The 22,409-nt window shown below is 41.9% G+C and overlaps 1 protein-coding gene across 1 annotated transcript; it reads left to right on the top strand.

Annotated features, from left to right (window-relative positions):
• Positions 1-6,465: 6,465 nt before the first annotated feature.
• LOC139547657 (porphobilinogen deaminase-like) lies at positions 6,466-19,977 on the top strand. The gene is made up of 14 exons (XM_071356638.1): positions 6,466-6,608; positions 6,807-6,860; positions 7,318-7,390; positions 8,318-8,367; positions 8,572-8,627; positions 10,996-11,073; positions 11,471-11,548; positions 11,654-11,729; positions 11,870-11,983; positions 13,743-13,781; positions 15,598-15,717; positions 17,432-17,485; positions 17,593-17,679; positions 17,817-19,977. Exons 1-14 carry the CDS (start codon positions 6,582-6,584, stop codon positions 17,988-17,990), a joined length of 1,080 nt encoding a protein of 359 aa, XP_071212739.1. The 5' UTR covers positions 6,466-6,581; the 3' UTR covers positions 17,991-19,977.
• Positions 19,978-22,409: the final 2,432 nt, after the last annotated feature.

Here is a 22,409-nt window from a genome sequence, read left to right as displayed (position 1 = left end):
CAGCCCCGTGGGCACCCCCAAAACTGAGACATATATCTCCACCAATACCACACATCCTTAATCTCATGCCCTCCGGCACACTTCTCACATCGAGGCATCTCCCTCCACACTGCTGCAACATGCCCATGCCCACTTGACACTCCGGCACACTTCTCACATCGAGGCATCTCCCTCCACACTGCTGCAACATGCCCATGCCCACTTGACACTCCGGCACACTTCTCACATCGAGGCATCTCCCTCCACACTGCTGCAACATGCCCATGCCCACTTGACACCTAAAACACTGTAGTGTTGTCGGAACAAAAACTCACAGGAAACTGACACTTCCTACCTTGACATAATCTGGTATAGACTCAACATGACAGATAATTTCTTCTCCGTATCCCCATGCTCTCCATCGGATCTACGTCTCGCCAAACAGCGGGCGTTACAGACACCGGGATCTTCCATTTCAACTGCTCCTCCTCAACACTTAATGCTACCCCCGTTATCACTCCTTTCAACGGCGCACTGCTCCAAAGAGCAAAGCAAGTTGCAAATCTTGTCCCTAATCATGTAATCCAGAGCCCCCGCTCCCTCTGGGCGGAGGAAACACAATAAATCATCACGAGTCCACTCCGAGTTACCTTCACCAACCTCTTCTCCGCCCAATCTTACACCACATATGGATCAGCAAAAATGCAAGGATTCCTGCTCTCTACAAATCTCACTCGCACTCGGCCAGAATCATCCTTATCATCCTCGGGATGAGGACTGAACTCGGCGGTCCTCACCGCAGGTACTTCATCCTCACTCTCGCCAGGTTCCATCTCTGAACTACTGGAGCATGTTTCCCTTTTTTTGCACATGACGCCAGTGGCGATTTTAGCATGTAAATCTTGGTGGGGAAAACAAAAACAAAAAATGTGGGATGCATGCCAGCAAAGCCACTACACAACACTAAACAATACATTAATTGCACAAAAACAGTGACAAACGATGCCCACAAACTGTTAGGGCCTACTGTACATAAAGATGCCCGAACAGCAGAGTCCCAACAGCAGTCCCAACACCTTACCACTGCTACACCTGGCTATCAGCGGAGCCTTGTCTGGCAGCAAAACAGTTAATTCAGCCTCATTTACTGCCTTTTAAAAAGCATGGCTGATATGGCTGACTTGCTTAAACAAATGTGTTTTCTACTGACAATTGAGATGTACAAACTATGGCATAAGGGGATGACAAGCAGATAAGAGGCGATCCATAATTTCGATTAAGACATTAATGAGCGAGCTAGGACAACGTAATCAATATAACTATTTGTTCAGCACTTTTGAAATGTACAGCGACAGAATTCAGAACATGGGCCATTCTTACAGTGTTCTCCGTGTACACCAAGTCAGAACCGTAGGATAAATAAAGGGGGCATATGAGCAGACAATGAAAGCTCTAAAAATATTCGATGATTACATTTCTCTAAAACAGGTTATAGGCTACATGTGCACCATCAATTCAGAACAGTAGGAGAAATTAAGAGGTGAAAATATACAAAATTACTAGGGTGAAGCACACGGGCTACTAACAGCTTACTACAGAACATACACTTAGTATTACTTTCTTAGCTACAGTATAAATATTTATTTGGTATAATACATAATATATGCAGCTGCATACAAGACATTTTTGGACTCACATTGTTGTGCTGTGCTCACTTGATCAGAAAGGTGGCGAGGCGGTCCTTCGTGGGCAAATTTTGTCATCAAAGTCTGGCATTCTCTGGATTTATGGTGCTTTCAAGACAACTTGGAACTCGGAAAAAAAACAAGGTCGAATCATGATGACTTTAAATGGTGGAAGCCCTCAATGGTAATGTCCATGCTAAAACAGTTTACATCCATCTATCTACTATCTCTTGAACAGGTTTTTGTACAGAGAAAAAAAATATAACAACTGATTCAACAACTGAGACATAAACTGAACAAGTTCCACAGACATGTGACTAACAAAAATTGAATAATGTGTCCCTGAACAAAGGGGGGGGTCAAAATCAAAAGTAACGGTCAGTATCTGGTGTGGCCACCAGCTGCATTAAGTTCTACAGTGCAGCCTCCCGGGTGGCGCAGTGGTCTAAGGCACTGCATCGCAGTGCTAGCTTTGCCACCAGAGATTCTGGGTTTGAGCCCAGATTTGAGTCGTCCGGGTTAGAGAGGGTTTGGCCGGCAGGGAAATCCTTGTCTCATCGCGCACTAGCGACTCCTGTGGCGGGCCGGGCGCAGTGCACGCTGACCAGGTCGCCAGGTGTACAGTGTTTCCTCTGACACATTGGTGCGGCTGGCTTCCAGGTTGGATGGGCATTGTGTCAAGAAGCAGTGTGGCTTGGTTGGGTTGTGTTTTGGAGGACGCATGGCTCTCGACCTTCGCATCTCCCGAGTCCGTACGGGAGTTGCAGCGATGAGACAAGACTGTAACTACTACCAATTGGAGTTCTGCAGTCCATCTCCTCCTCATGGACTGCACCAGATTTTCCAGTTCTTGCTGTGAGATGTTACCCCACTCTTCCACCAAGGTACCTGCAAGTTCCCGGACACTTCTGGGGGGAAATGGCCCTGGCCCTCACCCTCCGATCCAACAGGTCCCAGACGTGCTCAATGGGATTGAGATCCGGGCTCTTCGCTGGCCATGGCAGAACACTGACATTCTTGTCTTGCAGGAAATCTCGCACAGAACGAGCAGTATGGCTGGTGGCATTGTCATGTTGGAGGGTCATGTCAGGACGAGCCTGCAGGAATGGTACCACATGAGGGAGGAGGATGTCTTCCCTGTAACGCACAGCGTTGAGATTGCCTGCAATGACAACAAGCTGAGTCCGATGATGCTGTGACACACCGCCCCAGACCATGACGGACCCTCCACCTCCAAATCGATCCCGCTCCAGAGTACAGGCCTCGGTGTAACGCTCATTCCTTCGACGATAAACGCGAATCCGACCATCACCCCTGGTGAGACAAAACCGCGACTCGTCAGTGAAGAGCACTTTCTGCCAGTCATGTCTGGTCCAGCGACGGTGGGTTTATGCCCATAGGCGACGTTGTTGCCTGGTGAGGACCTGCCTTACAACAGGCCTACAAGCCCTCAGTCCAGCCTCTCTCAGCCAATTGCGGATAGTATGAGCACTGATGGAGGGACTGTGCATTCCTGGTGTAACTCGGGCAGTTGTTGTTGCCATCCTGTACCGCAGGTGTGATGTTCGGATGTACCGATCCTGTGCAGGTGTTGTTACACGTGGTCTGCCACTGCGAGGACGATCAGCTGTCCATCCTGTCTCCATGTAGCGCCGACCAAGACCAGGTCGCCCATGCCCTTAATGCTATCACTGTATTCTCTATTGCATCAGGATTAAAACTGAATGTTTCTAAATGTGAAATCTTATGTTTATATGACTCTGATGATAAAGAAATATTAAATATTCTTGTAAAAGGACTGTGTTAAATATTTAGATATACATCTGTCAAAAAAACACTTAGTCAGACAACATATGAATTTCTTTCCTAAAATTAAGAAAACCAAAAATATATTTAATAATTGGCTACAAAGGGATCTTTCTGTACTTGGGAGAGTACTTCTGTCCAAGGCAGAGGGACTGTCTCGCTTTGTGTACCCCTCATTATCTTTATTTGTAAATCCCTCTACTTGTAAAGAGATCAACAAGACCTTTCTTGACTTCATCTGGAAAAATAAGTCTCACAAACGAGAAGAGTCAGTCCTCTGTAATAAAAGAGCTGAAGGCGGTCTGGAAGTGTTGGATGTTGTTGACATAAATAACACTTTCAAGATAAACTGGTTGAAAAGATGTTAATCAATTCTGATTCAATATGGTATTTCATTCCAAATAATGTTTTTAATAAGTTGGGAGGTCTTCAATTTTTACTGAAATGTAATTATATTCCTGAAAGATTACCAGCTAAATTGGCTAGGTTTCACCAATAAGCTTTAATGGCCTGGAAAATATGTTTCCTGCACAATTTTTCCCAACATAAAGCTCTTTTGTGGAATAACTCAGACATAACTGTAAGGAATAAGTCATTGTTCTACCCCAGCTGGCATGAAAGGAATATTGACTTTGTTCTTGATATTTTTGACAACAGGGTGTAATGAATACGATGGGAGACAGAGTGCTGGTTTCAAGCGCAGGGCGCAGCAGGTGTTTATTAGCAAAGGACCACCGGAAGAGGCAGATAGCTGGGTCCAGGGACAGGCAGGAGAAGATACACAGGGACTCCAAAACGGTAACAGCACATGCAGGGAAAAGGCTAATGACCTAGTCCTGGAGAGCAGGCAAGAGGTTGACGACAGGAAAACTGATAGGCAAAAGTTCAGGCAAAAAGGTGCCGTTAGGGAGGATGGCCAAATATTACGATACATAGGACGACTAATACGGACATGACCATGAATCCAAACAGACTGTGTAACAAAACAAACAATACCTCACAATGATGGGGTGCAAAGAACTGAACTAAATAGTGTGTGTAAATGACATACAGGTGTGTGAACAGGTGATCAGAATTCAGGTGATTGGGATCTTGAGAGTGAGCTGCGTTCAGGGGATCTATGTGTTTGAGAGTGTGAGCTGGAAAGTGGTCTGGAAAGTGAGCTGCGTTCAGGGGATCTATGTGTTTGAAAGTGTGAATTGGAAGCAGATGTTACACAGGGGTAATATTCTTACATATGAACAATTCATAACATTGAATGAGTTTCCAATACCTTTCAGAGAGTTTATTTATGTGATCAAAGCCATTCCCAGTGGTCTAACTAACTAATGACAACTAATCTAACCTTTGGTAATGATCACAAAGCTTATCCAGAACTCAGATTGGAAGGCGTGGCCTTACTTGAGAAATCTTGTTGTAGTAAATATATAAGACAAATTCTCCATTCACAGAACCAACTTACACCTAGAGGAACATTTTTCTGGAACATGCTTATTCCTGACATTGTCTGGAAAAAAGCTTGGTTAAGGCCTTACAAATATTGTATACCAAACAAATTTAAGGAAGTACACTTTCAAATTCTACATAAGATATATCCATGTAATTCTATGTTGTCCAAATTTGTGCCTATTGATATCTGCGTTTTCTGTGAAAAAGGTGAGAATCTGACTCACTTGTTCTTTGAATGTAAATTTGTGTCAGAATTTTGGGAAAACCTTGCAGAATACTTATTTATCATTATGAACACTACCCATGTTTTTGACATGAAGGACACAATATGTTACTTTCACAATGATATCAAGACCAATTGTGATTTTTCTTATTCTTGTTGCCAAATACTTTATACACAAACTAAAATTCCAGAATTACATACCAAAATTACACATATTTTTGATTGAATTTAGTTATCTTGTTAAGACATTATCCCGAGTAAATAAGATTAACATCTTCCTGATTCATTATAATTCGATTTTTTCCCAGAATGAATACAATTGCACTAGAATTGTTCATTTTTTAAAATTATTTTATTGATATTTTATGTATGTTTTAGTATTTTCTTGTTAATACCTGTGTTTTGTTTTGTTAGACATGTTTGATGTAGCAATGTAAGTTGATTTTTGTATTATGAATAATACAAACATTTTAAAATAAATTACCCTAGTTACAAATGCCATTTTCATCCCTGTTTACAAGGAATTATCTATATTCTGAAGGATTGCATGTCGCGAACAATTGTCACTGACAAAGACAATACTCGCGGATCGTTACTGCCACACTGAGATGTCGAGACAGAAGAATTCCCAGGTGAGAGACTGCATAACAGTCATACCACACTGATAATATTCCTCGCAGTGAGGCATGCGTCATTTTTACAGCCAAGCCGGAACGCTCCGATTGGTTTACTCACGCGCCTTTCTGCACCTCGGAGCTCTACCATTGGAGAATACATCTCATATATCAAAGGGTTTCATTACAAATAATATCTGCCTCACCATCAGCAGCCACACCCATTGAACCTGTAGATTAGAAGCTAATGTCATGTTATATCTTAGCTGTCCCTTTCTAAAATGGCAGATTGACAGTTCCTGCAGTAAAAATTATGTGTGTTCATTCATTAAACTAACTCTAAATAACAGCATAATATGATGTTGCTGCCTTGTCAGAGTTTCTATAGCTGCTGTATTATATGCCTGCAACATCCAGTGTGTCAACTCCTGTCTTCTCCTATAAAACCTAAAGGTTGCCAGCTTTGAACGGGATCAGATTTAAACAGAAAACTCTTATCCTTTTCATATTATTGCTTTCCACATACATACAGTACATGTACATTTCATAACCATTTGGAAAATGCCTAAAACAAATTATCTTTCTAAAGTCTATCACTACCCCTCCCTGCTCATAATAACTGACACAATGAATCGGCACTCTTGACTTATCAGCTAGGACCAGGGAAATGGGGGTGTAGGAAGTTAAGATGCATAGTTGTTCAGTATCTCTCGGGCTAGGCTATATGACTCGCCACTGCTCCCCACAGACACAGCAGGCTTTCACAGCTCTACAGACGACACAACGTGCTGCTCCGCGTGTAGAAGCTAAGGTTTACTGAGAACTATGGAGGGACCTTATAAGTACATCAGGGTAAGAGGAAAGCAATTCATGCAGAGTTTATATAAATATTATTGTATGGAGCAGTTATATGTGGCTTATAGTGAAAGGAGTTGACACAATACGAAGGGAATAACTGCCAAGAACTGCAACTACATGTATAAGTTTAAAAAACTCCATTATTGGAAAAATGGCTGTTGTAAATGTATTGCTTTCATTTTTTCCCAACAGGATGGGAATGGGAAAGTTAGCCGGGTCATACGAATTGGAACCCGAAAGAGCCAGGTATGATACCTTTGGTGGTTGAGTGGAACCAAATTGCATTTTTTGTTGTTGTTGTTGATTTCAGGTAATGTCATTTCTCACTTTAACAATTTTTCCAGTGTCAGTGAAACTACTGTAGAGTTACACTTTTGAATGGCGAAACAGAGAGCGTGGCAACTCCTTATCAGATAAGGTTCCCCTCTCTGTTCCCTCTGATACAGCAGTCAGGGACGTCTGCACCTCCTGCATCAGAGATAGATCGTTCACTGCTCCAGTCATGTCTAGCCTTTTACTACAGCTTGTTATGCTCACGTCCCACTGATTTGGTAACTCACGGCTGAACATTCGCTTCTTGAATAGCCTATGATATTCAATATTATCCAAGAAGTGAACTAGCTAGAAACCAACCATCCAAAATGCAGACACACAAATGATGTAATCCAAATTGAATTGATTTCTGTTCATTTGTTGACCTCAGCTGGCTCGTATTCAGACGGACAGTGTTGCAGAAAAGCTGAAGGGACTGTACCCCGATGTCCACATAGAAATAGGTGAGTCCAGGTGTCCCGCAATACACTCCTAGGGAAAAAAGGTGCTATCTAGAACCTAAAAGGGTTCTTCGGCGGTCCGCATAGGAGAACCCTTTGTAGAAGCCTTTTGCGTTCCATGTAGAAGCCTTTCCACAGAGGATTCTACTTGGAAACCAAAATGGTTCTACTTGGTACCCAAAACGGTTCTATCTGAAATCAATAAGGGTTCTCCCATGGGGACAGCCGAAGAACCTTTTGGAACCCTTTTTTCTAGGAGTGTATGAAAAAAAGGTTTTATACAAGTAACTGGCAAAATAATAGAAACACTTGAGTAAATGAAGGGCACAAAGTACATTGAAAGCAGGTGCTTCCACACAGATGTGTTTCCTGAGTTAGTTAATAAGCAATTAACATCCCATCATGCTTAGGGTCATGTATAAAAAGTCTGGGCAGGCCATTATTTAGGCAATTATTTAGGCAATCCCATAGGATGCCCCCATACACAGGGCATGAGTGGTCACGGAATGGTTTGATGAGCATGAAAACGATGTAAGCCGTATGCAATGGCCGTCTCAGTCACCAGATCTCATCCCAATCTAAGAGTTATGGGAGATTCTGGAGCGGCGCTTGAGACAGAGTTTTCTATCACCATCAACAAAACACCAAATTATGGAATTTCTTGTGGAAGAATGGTGTTCCATTCCTCCAATAGAGTTCCAGACATTTGTAGAATATATGCCAAGGTGCATTGAAGCTGTTCTAGCCCAACGCCCTATTAAAACACGTTATGTTGATGTTTCCTTTATTTTTGCAGTTACCTGTATGTTGTGTTACTTATAGTGCAGTAATCTTCATTTGACTATAGAGATGCATCACCAATAAGATATGTACAGCACAGTAATTAAACGACTATATCACTTTGATTACGTCATTGTCTTTCTGTTTCAGTTGGCATGACAACAACAGGGGACAAAATTCTTGACACAGCGTTATCAAAGGTAAATCTATTTTTATACTAAAGCGTGCCTCAAGAGAACTAAATTGTTGCCCAAATTGTTCATTTTACTTGACTCAGTAGTGTGCAAAAACCACTGCCATTAGAATATACAGTGTTTTCTCCATTGTGTACATATAAACTTATGGTCTGAACTGAAAATGTTATGGGGTTAACAGTTAGTAACCTATTTCGTTTCTAAATGCAGATCGGAGAGAAGAGCCTTTTCACCAAAGAACTGGAGACTGCTCTGGAGAGGAACGAGTAAGTCTAATTTTGCCATCTGGAACTGGCATTTCAGTTGGATCCACTTGTCAGGCTTGGGTGTTGTCAAGAAAAATGTTGTCAAGAATGGTGATAATAGTGGTCTCTTGTGTGTGAATAAGCCTTGTAATATACAGTCGCTAGTGAGAGTCTACACACCCCTTGCACAGTCAACACATTTTGCTGCCTTAAAATGTGATCTCAAATGGGGATATATTTGATTTCTTTCCTATCGATCTACACAACCTACTCCACATTTTCAAAGTTAAATCAAAATTAATAAAAAATTGTTGATGTGTTGATAACGTATGTCTTCACACCCCAGAGTTAATACTTGGTGGAAGCACCTTTGGCAGCCATTACAGCGGTGAATCATTTTGAATAAGATTCTACCAACTTTGCACAACTCTTAGGGCAACATGTATTCATTGTTTTTGTCAAAATGGCTCAAGCTCAGTAAATTTGAGTGGGAGTCATTGATGGAGCAATATTCCAACCTTGTCTCTGATTTTCAAGCAAATTCAAGTCAGGGCTGAGGCTGGACCACTCATGAACACTTGACACCTTTTGAAAAGCCATTCTGGTGTATCTGACCAAAAATTGTGTGATTGTCCTGCTGAAAAATAAACTCTATCCCAGGGTTAGCTTTTTAGAAGACTGAGGTGGGTTTTCCTCTAACTTTTTACCTGGGTTAGGGTTAGGTTTAACCCTTTGCTCCTTTCATATTTAGTTTTATCCTGACAAACTCCCCAGTCCCTGCCGGTGAGAAGCATACCCACAACATGATGCTGCCACCACAATGCTTGACTCTGTGTTGTGTTTGTATTGGATTTGACCTAAGCTTGTAGTTTTTAATTTAGGCCAGAAAGTCAATTTCTTTGCAGTGTTGTCTTGCGATATTACTTCACAGCCTTGTTGCAAACAGAATGGATGATTTGAAGTGGCTTTTCTAAAATAGGCTTAATTTTTTTCACGTTGTCATACAGGTCAGTAATGTGGAGTGAATACAATATTGTTGATCATATGCGTTTGAGTATTGTGGTTGCAGCATCAGGTTATGGGTATGCTTGTCACCGGCAGGGACTGGGGAGTGTTTCAGGAGAAAAAAATATGAAAGGTGCCTCCCGAGTGGCGCAGTGGTCTAAGGCGCCACTACAGATCTGGGTTCAAACCCGGCCTGTTTCACAACCGGCCGTGATCGGGCGGTGCACAATTGGCCCAGCGTCGCCCGGGTTAGGGGAGGGTTTGGCCGGGGGGCTTTACTTGGTTCATCGCGCTCTAGTGACTCCTTGTGGCAGGCTGGACGCCTACAGGCTGACCTCGGTCTTCAGGTGAATAGTGTTTTCTCCGACACATTGGTGCGGCTGGCTTCCAGGTTAAATGGGCGGGCGTTAAGAAGCACGGTTTGGTGGATCATGTTTCGGAGGACGCATGACTCAACCTTCGCCTCCCGAGCCCATTGGGGAGTTGAAACAATGAGACAAGATTGAAATTGGGGAGAAAAAGGGGGTAAAAAAAAAAATATATATATATATATATAATATGAAAGGAGAAAAGCCCAGATAAAAAGTTACACAAAACCCTGCCTTAGTCTTCTGAATACCTAAACCTGGAATAGAGTTTTAGTTTTCAGCGGGACAATTACATCAATTGTAATGCCAAAGACACATCAAAATGGCTTTACAATAGGTGTTGAGTGTTCCTGAATGGTCCAGTCTCAGTCCTGACGTAAATCTGCTTGAAAATATTGCTGTCCATCAATGACTCCCAACCAAATTTACTGAGCTTGAGCAAATTTAACTACTGGATACATGTTGCCCTAAGAGTTGTGCAAAGTTTGTAGAATCTGATTTAAAATTGTTTCACAGCTGTAATTACTACCAAAAGGTACTTCCACCAAGTATTAACTCTGGGGTGTAAAGACATACGCCATCAAAACATCTTATTTTATTTTTTTCCCCCATACATTTTGAAAATATTCTATAATTTTCTTTCACTTTGGAAATGTGGAGTAGGTTGTGTACAGTAGGATCAGTAGGATGTAAATAAAAAAAATAATAATACATTTTTCATATGTAATTTAAAGGCAGCAAAATGTGGAGACTGTGCAAGGGGTGTGTAGACGTTCACTACGCACTGTACATTCAAACTGTAGGCTACATTACTATTAGCCCGAATCTGGAAAGCTACTACTGCTGAAGTACTTTCTTTATTACAACGTAATGGCATACATTTAGAGTAGCTTCAACACTTCAGACAAAACCATTGATGTCTTCAAGACTTTGATTTGTGCAGGTGTTGATGTCCAGAGTCTTCGCTCTGAAGTGTTGCAAAAATAAATGACTCTGTTGTGCTGTGTCTCCTATAGGGTAGACTTGGTGGTCCACTCTTTGAAGGACTTGCCCACGACTCTACCTCCTGGCTTTACCATAGGAGCAGTGCTAAAGTAAGTCGAAACAATAGTGCCTCTGTAAGGATCCACAGAGAAATCAAACACACTGTCCTTAATTCATCTGGGCCTCTTTTGTTTGTGTTTTAGACCTTTGAACATACTGATTCGGTGTGAAACACTATCAGTTTTACCCACATATTGTAATATATTGAAAGTTCTTTCTTTCAAAGTTTATACAGGTTTCATCATTATTTCATTGACTATGTAGATTTGAAATCATGATCTAGCTAGCGTGTATAGACATTTACTTTGAATACTCCAAGCGCACTAGAGTTCGTCACTTTCTGAATATCTACTATTGAAGTAGGATTGTCTTCACCACTACTGTGGAATGAAGTAGCCTCCGATATTTTAATGGTCAATAGTTGTTTTTCTTCCTGTTCTTTTAAAGGCGGGAGAACCCCCATGATGCAGTTGTCTTGCATCCCAAAAACATGGGCAAATCTCTCGACACCCTGCCCGACAAGAGGTACGAAACACAGTTGAATTTTACTCATGACATTGTTTGAAGATTCTTTTCCTATCTGTTTTAAAGGAGTGGCTTGACATTGATCTTGATGGGTTTGTTTCGTAGTGTGATAGGCACAAGTTCGCTGCGACGGGCTGCTCAGCTAAAGAAAAGATTCCCCCACCTTGAGTTTAAAGATATTGTATCCTTTCACTCACCGCCACTCACAGTAGAGCGAAATATCAAAACAGGATCTTCATTTCAAATCTGATGCACATCATATCAGTCATGACTACATCTATAGAGGGTTGTGAGTTTGTTTCCTTAGTGGGGTTTTTCCAGCGAGGAAACCTTAACACGAGGTTGAAGAAGCTGGATGAAAAGGACGACTTCTCTGCCATTATTCTGGCTGCAGCTGGACTCAGTCGCATGGGCTGGGAGAGCCGAGTCAGCCAGGTAGTTACTTCCAACATTCCACTTCACAACACCTTGTCCATACCAAGATTAATCTTAATTAATAAAGATTAAATTGTATGTGGTTTATAGACAATATGTAAGCCTACTGTATACAGTGCCTTCGGAAAGCATTCAGACCCCTTGACTTTTCCACATTTTGTTATGTTACAGCCTTATTGATTAAATCTTTTTTTCTCAGCAATCTACACACTACCCCATAATGACAAAATGCAAAAAGGTTTTTAGAAATCTTTGCAAATGTATTAAAAATAAAAACAGAAATATCTTATTAAACATAAGTATTCAGACCCTTTGCTATGAGACTAGAAATGGAGGCCAGGTGCATCCTGTTTTCATTGATCATCGTTGAGATGTTTCTACAACTTTATTGGAGTCCTCCTGTGGTAAATTCAATTGATTGGACATGATTTGGAAAGGCACACACCTGTCTATATAATGTTCCACAGTTGACAGTGCATGTCAAAGCAAAAACCAAGCCATGAGGTTGAAGGAATTGTCTGTAGAGCTCCGAGACAGGATTGTGTCGAGGTACCAATCTGGGGAAGGGTACCAAAACAATTCTGCAGCATTGAAGGTCCCCAAGAACACAGTGGCCTCCATCATTCTTAAATGGAAGAAGTTTGTAATTAACCAACATTTTTCCTAGAGCTGGCTGCCCAGCCAAACTGAGCAACCGGGGGAGAAGGGCCTTGGTCAGGGAGGTGACCAAGAACCCGATGGTGACTCTGACAGAGCTCCAGAGTTCCTCTGTGGAGATAGGAGAACCTTCCAGATGGACAACCATCTCTGCAGCACTCCACCAATCAGGCCTTTATGGTAGAGTGGCCAGATGGAAGCCACTCCTCAGTAAAAGACACCGGACAGCCTGCTTGGTGTTTGCTAAAAGGCACCTAAAGACTCTCAGACTCTCAGACTCTCTGAGAATCAAGATTGTCTGGTCTGATGAAACCAAGATTGATCTCTTTGGCCAGAATGACAAGAGTCACATTTGGTGGAAACATGGCACCATCCCTACGTTGAAGCATGGTGGTGGTGGCAGCATCATGCTGTGGGGATGTTTTTCAGCAGCAGCGACTGGGAGACTAGTCAGGATCGTGGCAAAGATGAACGGAGCAAAGTAGAGTGAGATCCTGGAAGAAAACCTGCCCCAGAGCGCTCAGGACCTCAGACTGGGGCAAAGGTTCACCTTCCAACAGGACAACAACCCTAAGCACACAGCCAAGACAATGCAGGAGTGGCTTCGGGGCAAGTCTCTGAATGTCCTTGAGTGGCCCAGCCAAAGCTCGGACTTGAACCCGATCAAACATGTCTAGAGAGACCTGAAAATAGCTGTGCAGCAACGCTCCCCATCCAACCTGACAGAGCTTGAGAGGATCTGCAGAGAAAAATGGGAGAAACTCCCCAAATATAGGTGTGCCAAGCTTGTAGCGTCATACCCAAGAAGACTCAAGACTGTATTCGCTGCCAAAGGTGCTTCAACAAAGTACTGAGTAAAGGGTCTGAATACTTATGTAAATGTGATATTTCAGTTTTTTAGTTTTATTACATTTGCAGAAAAAAAAGAAATACGTTTTTGCTTCGTCATTTTTGGGTATTGTGTGTAGATTTGATGAGGGGTAAAAAACGATTGAATCCATTTTAGAATAAGGCTGTAACGTAACAAAATGTGGAAAAAGTCAAGGGGTCTGAAAACTTTACGAATTCATTGTATCTTTAATTTGTGTCTTTGCATTTGAAGATCCTGGGCCCTGAGGACTGTATGTACGCTGTTGGACAGGTGGGTAGATTTATTTTATGAAGGAGAAATTGACAACTTTAACTCTTATACCTGTGGTCCTTATTCCATTGTGTAATAACAAAAAACGCTAAACTGTTATTAAAACTGAACATTTTACCTTGAAAGGGTATATCACAGTTGCTAACCCATTATCACCAGGCCTTCGTCCGAGACCCCTTTTGGCACTGTATACAGTTAAAGTCGGAAGTTTACATACACTAAGGTTGGAGTCATTAAAACTTGTTTTTCAACCACTCCACACATTTCTTGTTAACTAACTATAGTTTTGGCAAGTCGGTTAGGACATCTACTTTGTGCATGACACAAGTAATTTCTCCAACAATTGTTTACAGACAGATTATTTCACTGTATCACAATTCCAGTGGGTCAGAAGTTTAAATACACTAAGTTGACTGTGCCTTTAAACAGCTTGAAAATTATGTCATGGCTTTAGGAGCTTCTAATAGGCTAATTGACATCATTTGACTCAACTGGAGGTGTACCTGTGGATGTATTTCAAGGCCTACCTTCAAACTCAGTGCCTCTTTGCTTGACATCATGGGAAAATCAAAAGAAATCAGCCAAGACCTCAGAAAAACAATTGGAGACCTCCAGAAGTCTGGTACAATTTCCAAACGCCTGAAGGTTCATCTGTACAAACAATAGTGCGCAAGTATAAACACCATGGGACCACGCAGCCGTCATACCGCTCAGGAAGGAGACGCGTTCTGTCTCCTAGAGATGAACGTACTTTGGTGCAAAAAGTGCAAATCAATCCCAGAACAACAGCAAAGGACCTTGTGAAGATGCTGGAGGAAACAGGTACAAAATTATCTGTATCCACAGTAAAACGAGTCCTATATCGACATAACCTGAAAGCCCGCTCAGAAAGGAAGAAGCCACTGTGCCAAAACCGCCATAAAAAAGCCAGACTACGGTTTGCAACTGCATAAGGGGGCAAAGATCGTACTTTTTGGAGAAATGTTCTCTGGTCTGATGAAACAAAAATAGAACTGTTTGGCCATCGTTATGTTTGGAGGAAAAAGAGGGAGGCTTGCAAGTCGAAGAACACCATCCCAACCGTGAAGCACGGGGGTGGCAGCATAATGTTGTGGGGATGCTTTGCTTCAGGAGGGGCTGGTGCATGTCACAAAATAGATGGCATCATGAGGAAAGAAAATTATGTAGATATATTGAAGCAACATCTCAAGAAATCAGTCAGGAATTTAAAGCTTGGTCGCAAATGGGTCTTCCAAATGGACAATGACCCCAAGCATACTTCTAAAGTTGTGGCAAAATGGCTTAAGGACAACAAAGTCAAGGTATTGGAGTGGACATCACAAAGCCCTGACCTCAATCCTATAGAACATTTGTGGGCAGAACTGAAAAAGCGTGTGCGAGCAAGGAGGCCTACAAACCTGACTCAGTTACACCAGCTCTATCAGGAGGAATGGGCCAAAATTCACCCAACTTATTGTGGGAAGCTTGTGGAAGGCTACCCGAAATGTTTGACCCAAGTTAAACATGTATGTAAACTTCTGACCCACTGGGAATGTGATGAAATAAATAAAAGCTGAAATAAATAATTCTCTCTACTGATATTCTGACATTTCACATTCTTAAAATAAAGTGGTGATCCTAACTGACCTCAGACAGGGAATTTTTACGAGGATTAAATGTCAGAAATTGTGAAAAACTGTGTTTAAATGTATTTGGCTAAAGTGTATGTAAACTTCCGACTTCAACTGTATGTGAGAATTAGAATTTTCAGAATGGTCTTAACTGACTGAGGGTCCATTGCTTGGCTGTATTCCAGGGGGCTATTGCCATTGAGGTGCGGGCCAAAGACAAGGACATCCTGGAGATGGTGTCTGTTCTGCACGACCCCAACACGGTCCTGCGCTGTATAGCAGAGCGAGCCTTCCTCAGACGACTGGTATGTCTCACTCTGTCTCCTAGATGTTTTATTATAGTGTGTCCAGTGTATCTGTGAATATTTGGCTGCTAGTGGATTGTTGATGCTACTTAATGTAGATACTCGTATAGGACCAGTTTCCCAGACTCAGATTAGCCTAGGCCTAATCCTGGACTGAAAAGCATGCTCAACGGAGAATCATCATTGAACCGGCTTTTTAGTCTAGGACGAGGCCTAATCTTTGCCTAGGAAACCGGCCTTTGAGGTACAATTGCAAGTGAAAGTAGAAGTCTTTACATTAAAAAGAATATAAAGTAATGGTAGGCTTCATAATTATGTCACAAACAGTACTTAAAGGGGCAATCCAGAGTTGAAATAATCACAACGCGTACACCCCACCTCTATTTTGGTAAAAAGCTGATGGAGGGGTCTGGAGAAATGTAACCACTCACAAATTCGTAGACAGAGCTATGACTAACCATCTAAGATTTAAAAATGATAGTTTTAAACATGTTTGGAGGCAATACAGTGCTTAAAAATATATATATTTACAATGTTTACAAACATTGGAGTAGAACAAGGTTATATTTTGTGATCTGATTGGGTACGACAGTTGAACTAAGCTCATGAGGCATTTCTAAGTTATATTCCTCAATAATAAATGGGTATAAATCATTACAGTGCATCAGTATACCAGTACACCACTGGGCCGAACACCCTGCCATTCAGGCGGTGTCAGAACTGTTCTCTCTGCTACCGCACGGCAAATGGTACCGATGCACCAAGTCTGGAACCAACAGGACCCTGAACAGCTTCTACCCCCAATAAACTGAACAAAAATACTGAGGAGTATTTCTGTCTGTACTAAAGCCCTTTAGTGGGGAAAAACTCATTCTGATTGGCTGGGCCTGGCTCCCCAGTGGGTGGGCCTATGCCCTGCAAGTCATGTAAAATTCACACATTAGGGCCTAATGAATGTATTTCAATTGGCTGATTTCCTTATATGAACTGTAACTCTGTAAAATCTTTGCAATTGTTGCATGTTACGTTTATATTTATGTTCAGTATAGTTAGTTAAATAGATAGACACTTAGTGGGAAGAAGCTTAAAGCATTATGGCTTTGCAGGCAATCAGTGCGTTGTGTTTTAAATGTTGCTTGTAAATGTATTTGCAATTCTTATAGATTGTACTACTTATATATCCAAGCCTTTTGCCAGCTTTACGTGATTAATTTGTTGAATTTCCATAGAATTGTTTGAATTTCTGGACTATCTGACCATTTTTTGGCTCATCATATACACCGATGCTACTGTTTATTATCTGTCCTGTTGACTAATCACTTTATTCCTAGTTATACAGTATGTACATATCTACCTAAATTACCTCGTACCCCTGCACATCGACTCGGTACTGGTACTCCGGTGTATATAGCAAAGTTATCATTACTCATTGTGTATTTATTATTACGTGTTATTACTTTTCTATTGTTTCTCTATTTTATTTTTCTCTGCATTGTTGGGAAGGGGTCGTAATCAAGCATTTCACTGTTAGTCTACACCTATTGTTTACGAAGCATTTTACAAATACAATTTTATTTTATTTCATTCATTTATCATTTTAAAATGTATGCAGCTACTGCAGATTACCCCCTTTAACCAAATGTCAATATTTTCTTGTATGTCCTATTATATTTGTCTGTCTACACTCCAGTGTAATCACTTTCGCTTGTTGTAGGAGGGGGGTTGCAGTGTACCAGTTGCTGTCCACACTGAAGTCAAGGACTCTCAAGTAAGGGCTTATGACACTTGCTAACGCGTACGTGTGCGTCATTGCATATCCATGGTTGCATTCTTGCGTGTATGCCGTTTGTAACTGCTGTGTTCTATTTACCAAAGCTCTACCTGACGGGTGCAGTGTACAGCCTGGATGGTTCAGACAGTCTCAAGGAGACCATGCAGACCAGCATTGCGTCAGACAATAAGGTCCGACTACTGATTTCTCACTCCCAGTCAGAACACAAAATGAACCTCTTCTCATTAAACGTATCAGCTCACCAAGGGGCTCCCTTCTCAGAGCATATTTATTAGGTTTATTTAAGCCGTCTTTTCCTCTGTGGTAGGTGGAAGAGCGAGTGGATGAGTGGGTCCAGCGAGTTGGCGTCACAGCGAACAACATGCCAGGCCCGGCCCAGGATGCTTCTGAGAAGCTAGGTCTAGACCTGGCCAATCTACTGCTGAGTAAAGGGGCGAAGGAGATCCTTACCGTGGCCAGGGAGCTCAACGATGCGCGATAAACACACTCTGTGCCTCCCGCTGGGTCTGGAGGTGTAACCTGCACTTACCGGTAGTCCATACTCATATTAAAGCTCACACGTGGCTGACTGAGGACTCGTGATATAGAATAGCACCACTAGACCTGGGTTCGAATAGTATGTGTTTTCATTTAGAGTTTGATTTAGCCTGCTTTCAGCGCCAGAACATTAATGTACAGGTAACTGCCAAAATAATGGAAACACTTGAGTAAATGAGGGATACAAAGTATATTAAAACAGGTGCTTCCACAGATGTTTGGTTCCTGAGATAATTAAGCAATTAGGATCCCATCATGCTTAGGGTCATGTATAAAAATACTGGGCAGGCCATAGGATCACAATGCCCTCATCCACAGGGCACGAATGGTCGCTGAATGGTTTGATGAGCATGAAAAACAATGTAAGCCGTATGCCATGGTTATCTCAGTCACCAGATCTCAACCCAATTGAACACATGGGAGATTCTGAAGCGGCGCCTGAGAGTGTTCCCCACCACCATCGACAAAACACCAAATGATGGAATTTATCGTGGAAGAAGGTTGTCGCCTCCTGCTAATAGAGGTGCATTGAAGATGTTCTGGCTCGTGGTGGCCCAACGCCCTCTCGAAACATAAAGTGTTTCCTTTATTTTGGCAGTTACCCGTACACACATTGAGGGACTCCATTTCTAACTGTTGTTGGGATCATGCTACCTCTTTCATCAACAGAGCTCTGATGAATGACAGAGCTTTGTTTGATGAATGACGTGTGTGTGACACATCAGTGATGTCTGTTGAACAGACCCAGAACATGCAAGCTACAGTGACAAACTCTAGCTTATGAGTAGTCAGACCAAGCCCACCTGTCTACAACACCAGAGCGACTATTGTTATTATTACGTGTATATATATTTTTTCTCCCTTGATCGATGGAATACTATAAACAAGCGATAAACACTGGTTGCCGTACAAAAACGAAACGTTGGATACCTGTGACATTTTCCTTTCAATGTGTTCACATAAGTTTAATGTGTTTTGGATCCTGGGAGGATTTTTATTGCTTACTTGTTTTGCTATACCAATTTTAAGAATATAAAGCAGCGTACAATAACACCCAACAAACGTCATCTGCGTACTTAAAAACAGGGCCTGTGTTCATAAAGCGTCCCAGAGTAGGAGAGCTGATCAGGTACTCCCTGGCCATGTAATCTTATTCATTATGGCAAATCTGATCCTAGATCAGCACCCCTATGCTGAGACACTTTATGAATACGCGCACAGGTTTGGTATGTTCACTGTGTGTACTTGATCCAGCCTACTAGTCCACGACTTCAGAATTGAACAAGTATTCCATAACCATCCCACTAGATATTGCTCATATGGTAACTATATGTGTGTGTTATGAAGAAAATAGAGAAATTATTGAATTGAATGTAATATAGTTGTAGGCTACCTTTTTAGATATGTTGTGGCATTTGTTAACAAACCTTATGCTGTCAGATAGCATAGTTTTGTGCCTTACTTTAGTTTCTGTCTATATGGCTGCTGTGTGTACAGCTTTGCTTACAACCTAATTACCTTGATCTACAAATATGCCTTTTCCTTGTACCCCTTGAGCCTGCACAGGTTTTCCTCATTGTGACCCCTCTAACTTATATTTTTGCAGAATTCATTATGTTGCATCATGTTATATTAAGTGGTGTTATGTTGTCTGACTATCGATACTTGAAAGGCATAGAGAGGGTGGTTGTGCCATATTTCTGTTTTGCAGCTTTCTGCTTTCCCGCTGTAGTGCTCAGACGTTTTGAAAAGATGCTGGTCAAATGATACTTGCCATACCATCTATTCGTTCAATATCGCAGCATTCATCATGATATAACAGAATGTGGAAATGTATTGCAATCTGAAAGCGTGATGCTTTGCTTTGTCACCTTCATTAATTCTGTCATAAAAAGGAGGCGGCCTCAATTAAAGCCACTTGTTACTCTCTAGCTTGTACATTGAAAGTATTTTATTTGATTCGTAGTTTATTATTCAACCAATGTTTGGTAGAGCAGCAGAGTTTTCAAATAAGCGTGTTCATTTTCTTAATCCTCTTCGTTCTTCTCGGTCTTAAAGGAGCAATCGGCAAGCGCTTCATCCATTTTGGGACTTCTGAATTCATTAAATGTACCCATTGATTCTTGAAGAATATAACTTCTAAATGCCTCACAAACTTAGTTCAACTGTCGTACCCCATCAGAACCCAAAAGATAAGCTTTTTTCACTCCAATGTTTGTAAACAGAGTAAATATAAACAAACATGCCTCAAAATATGGGTAAAACTATAATTGTAATATCATGGATGGTCAGTCCTTGCATCCAAAGCTCTGTCTATGAATTTGAGAGGGGTTACAACCCTATCCCTCAGCTTTTTACCGAAACAGGCGTGGAGAAAACACATCGTTATTGTTTCGACTGCTGATTGACGCTTTAAAGGGAAAGTTCACTATTTTACAAATTAACATTAGATGGTTGGTTCCTCACCCTGAAAGTGATCTGGCCTAGGAGAAGCTAATCCATGTTTAGGTTTTCTTTTAAATAGCCACTACAAACTTAAGATAACTTTGGCCACCGAAGCTAAAAATCAACAGAAGTGTTGGGGGCTACCACAGCAGGTTCATCAGACAATGGAAGCGTCTTGTTCACATTGACAGTTTGAAGTGACTCAAATCATATTTTCTTGCATGTCCGATTTGAATCTGTTGACAGTTTGACAAGAACATGTGGTAGCTAACTAGCTTGACAATTGTTTACAAACAAATTAGTGAATGTGCTAGAAAGCTAAACCGCTAACTAGTTAGCTAGTTGCCTGCTGTGGCTAGCTAGCTGACTGCTGTGGATAGCCAAAAAGTACTCGTTTTGAAACTTGGATAATCTTATCCTTTGAGGCTTTCAAAGTGTTCTTACACTATGATTTTCAACATTCAACGCAACTGGTAAACGTCCATGGCAGGCATTGTTGTCACCTTAGCTTGCAACATAACTTCTGAGTGATAGGAAGCACGAGCGCCACCACCAATCAGCCTACACCACTGAACACACACCCTTAGTTGCTGTAACAACTAGCATAGCCATGTCAGCAAATGACTGCTGTCTGAACACACACAAATCCGATTTGGTCACTTGTAACTTGCTATTTGGACAGTCAGTATTCCTAAACTGATTTCAGAAACAAAACTGATTTGAGCATTAAAGCCTGCAGTATGAACTAGGCTTAATTGTCTACTGACTTTACTCCCTGCAGTTTCCACATGGCTCCTTGTCAGATCCCTTTGTTCGGTCATACAGGCTGGTGGCAATGTCGGTCATATGACATGCAGTTCCTCACTATCAGCTTGATGGGACATCTAGATCAGCTATTTGCAGTAATATAGTTAGTTTACAAAGCATATACTGAACACTACAAGAACTAAAGTGTGTGGACACCTGCTCGTTGAACATCTCATTCCAAAATCATGGGCATTAATATGGAATTTGTCCCCCCTTTACTACTATAACGGCCTCCACTCTTCTGGGAAGGCTTTCCACTAGATGTTGGAACATTGCTGCGAGGACTTGCTTCCATTAAGCCACGAGCATTAGTGAGGTCGGGCACTGATGTTGGGCGATTAGGCCTGGCTCGCAGTCGGCGTTCCAATTCATCCCAAAGGTGTTCGATGGGGTTGAGGTCAGAGCTCTGTGCAGGCCAGTCTAGTTCTTCCACACCGATCTCGACAAACCATTTCTGTATGGACCATGTTTTGTGCACAGGAGCATTGTCATGCTGAAACAGGAAAGGGCCTTCCCCAAATTGTTGCCACAAAGTTGGAAGCACAGAATCGTCTAGAATGTCATTGTATGTGTAGTGTTAAGATTTCCCTTCACTGGCCTAGCCATAACTATAAAAAACAGCCCCAGCTGGCATTATGCATTGGAGAAGGTAGCATTCTCCTGGCATCCTCCAAACCCAGATTTGTCCGTCGGACTGCCAGATGCTGAAGCATGATTCATCACTCCAGAGAACCTGATTCCACTGCTCCAATCGCAGCGAGCTTTACACCACTCCAGCCGACGCTTGGCATTGCACATGGTGATCTAAGGCTTGTGTGCGGCCATGGAAACCCATTTCATGAAGCTCCCGACAAATAGTTATTGTACTGATGTTGCTTCCAGATGCAGTTTTGGAACTCTGTAGTGAGTGTTGCAAACGAGGACAGACAATTTCTACGCGCAACAGGTACATTTTTCATGTTGTTGGACCCAGCATGAATCGAGCCCATGGTGGTGCAATTCAGTGCTGTGCTCTACCGACTGATCCACACAGGGCTACAAGTAGCCAACCATATTGAAGCATCGTGATGACATTCAAAGGGGAATTCATGTTAAAATAGTGACTATATTG

The sequence above is a fragment of the Salvelinus alpinus genome, chromosome 21 (assembly GCF_045679555.1).
Source record: "Salvelinus alpinus chromosome 21, SLU_Salpinus.1, whole genome shotgun sequence".
NCBI lineage: Eukaryota > Metazoa > Chordata > Actinopteri > Salmoniformes > Salmonidae > Salvelinus > Salvelinus alpinus.
This window is presented reverse-complemented; position numbering and strand designations above follow the sequence as displayed.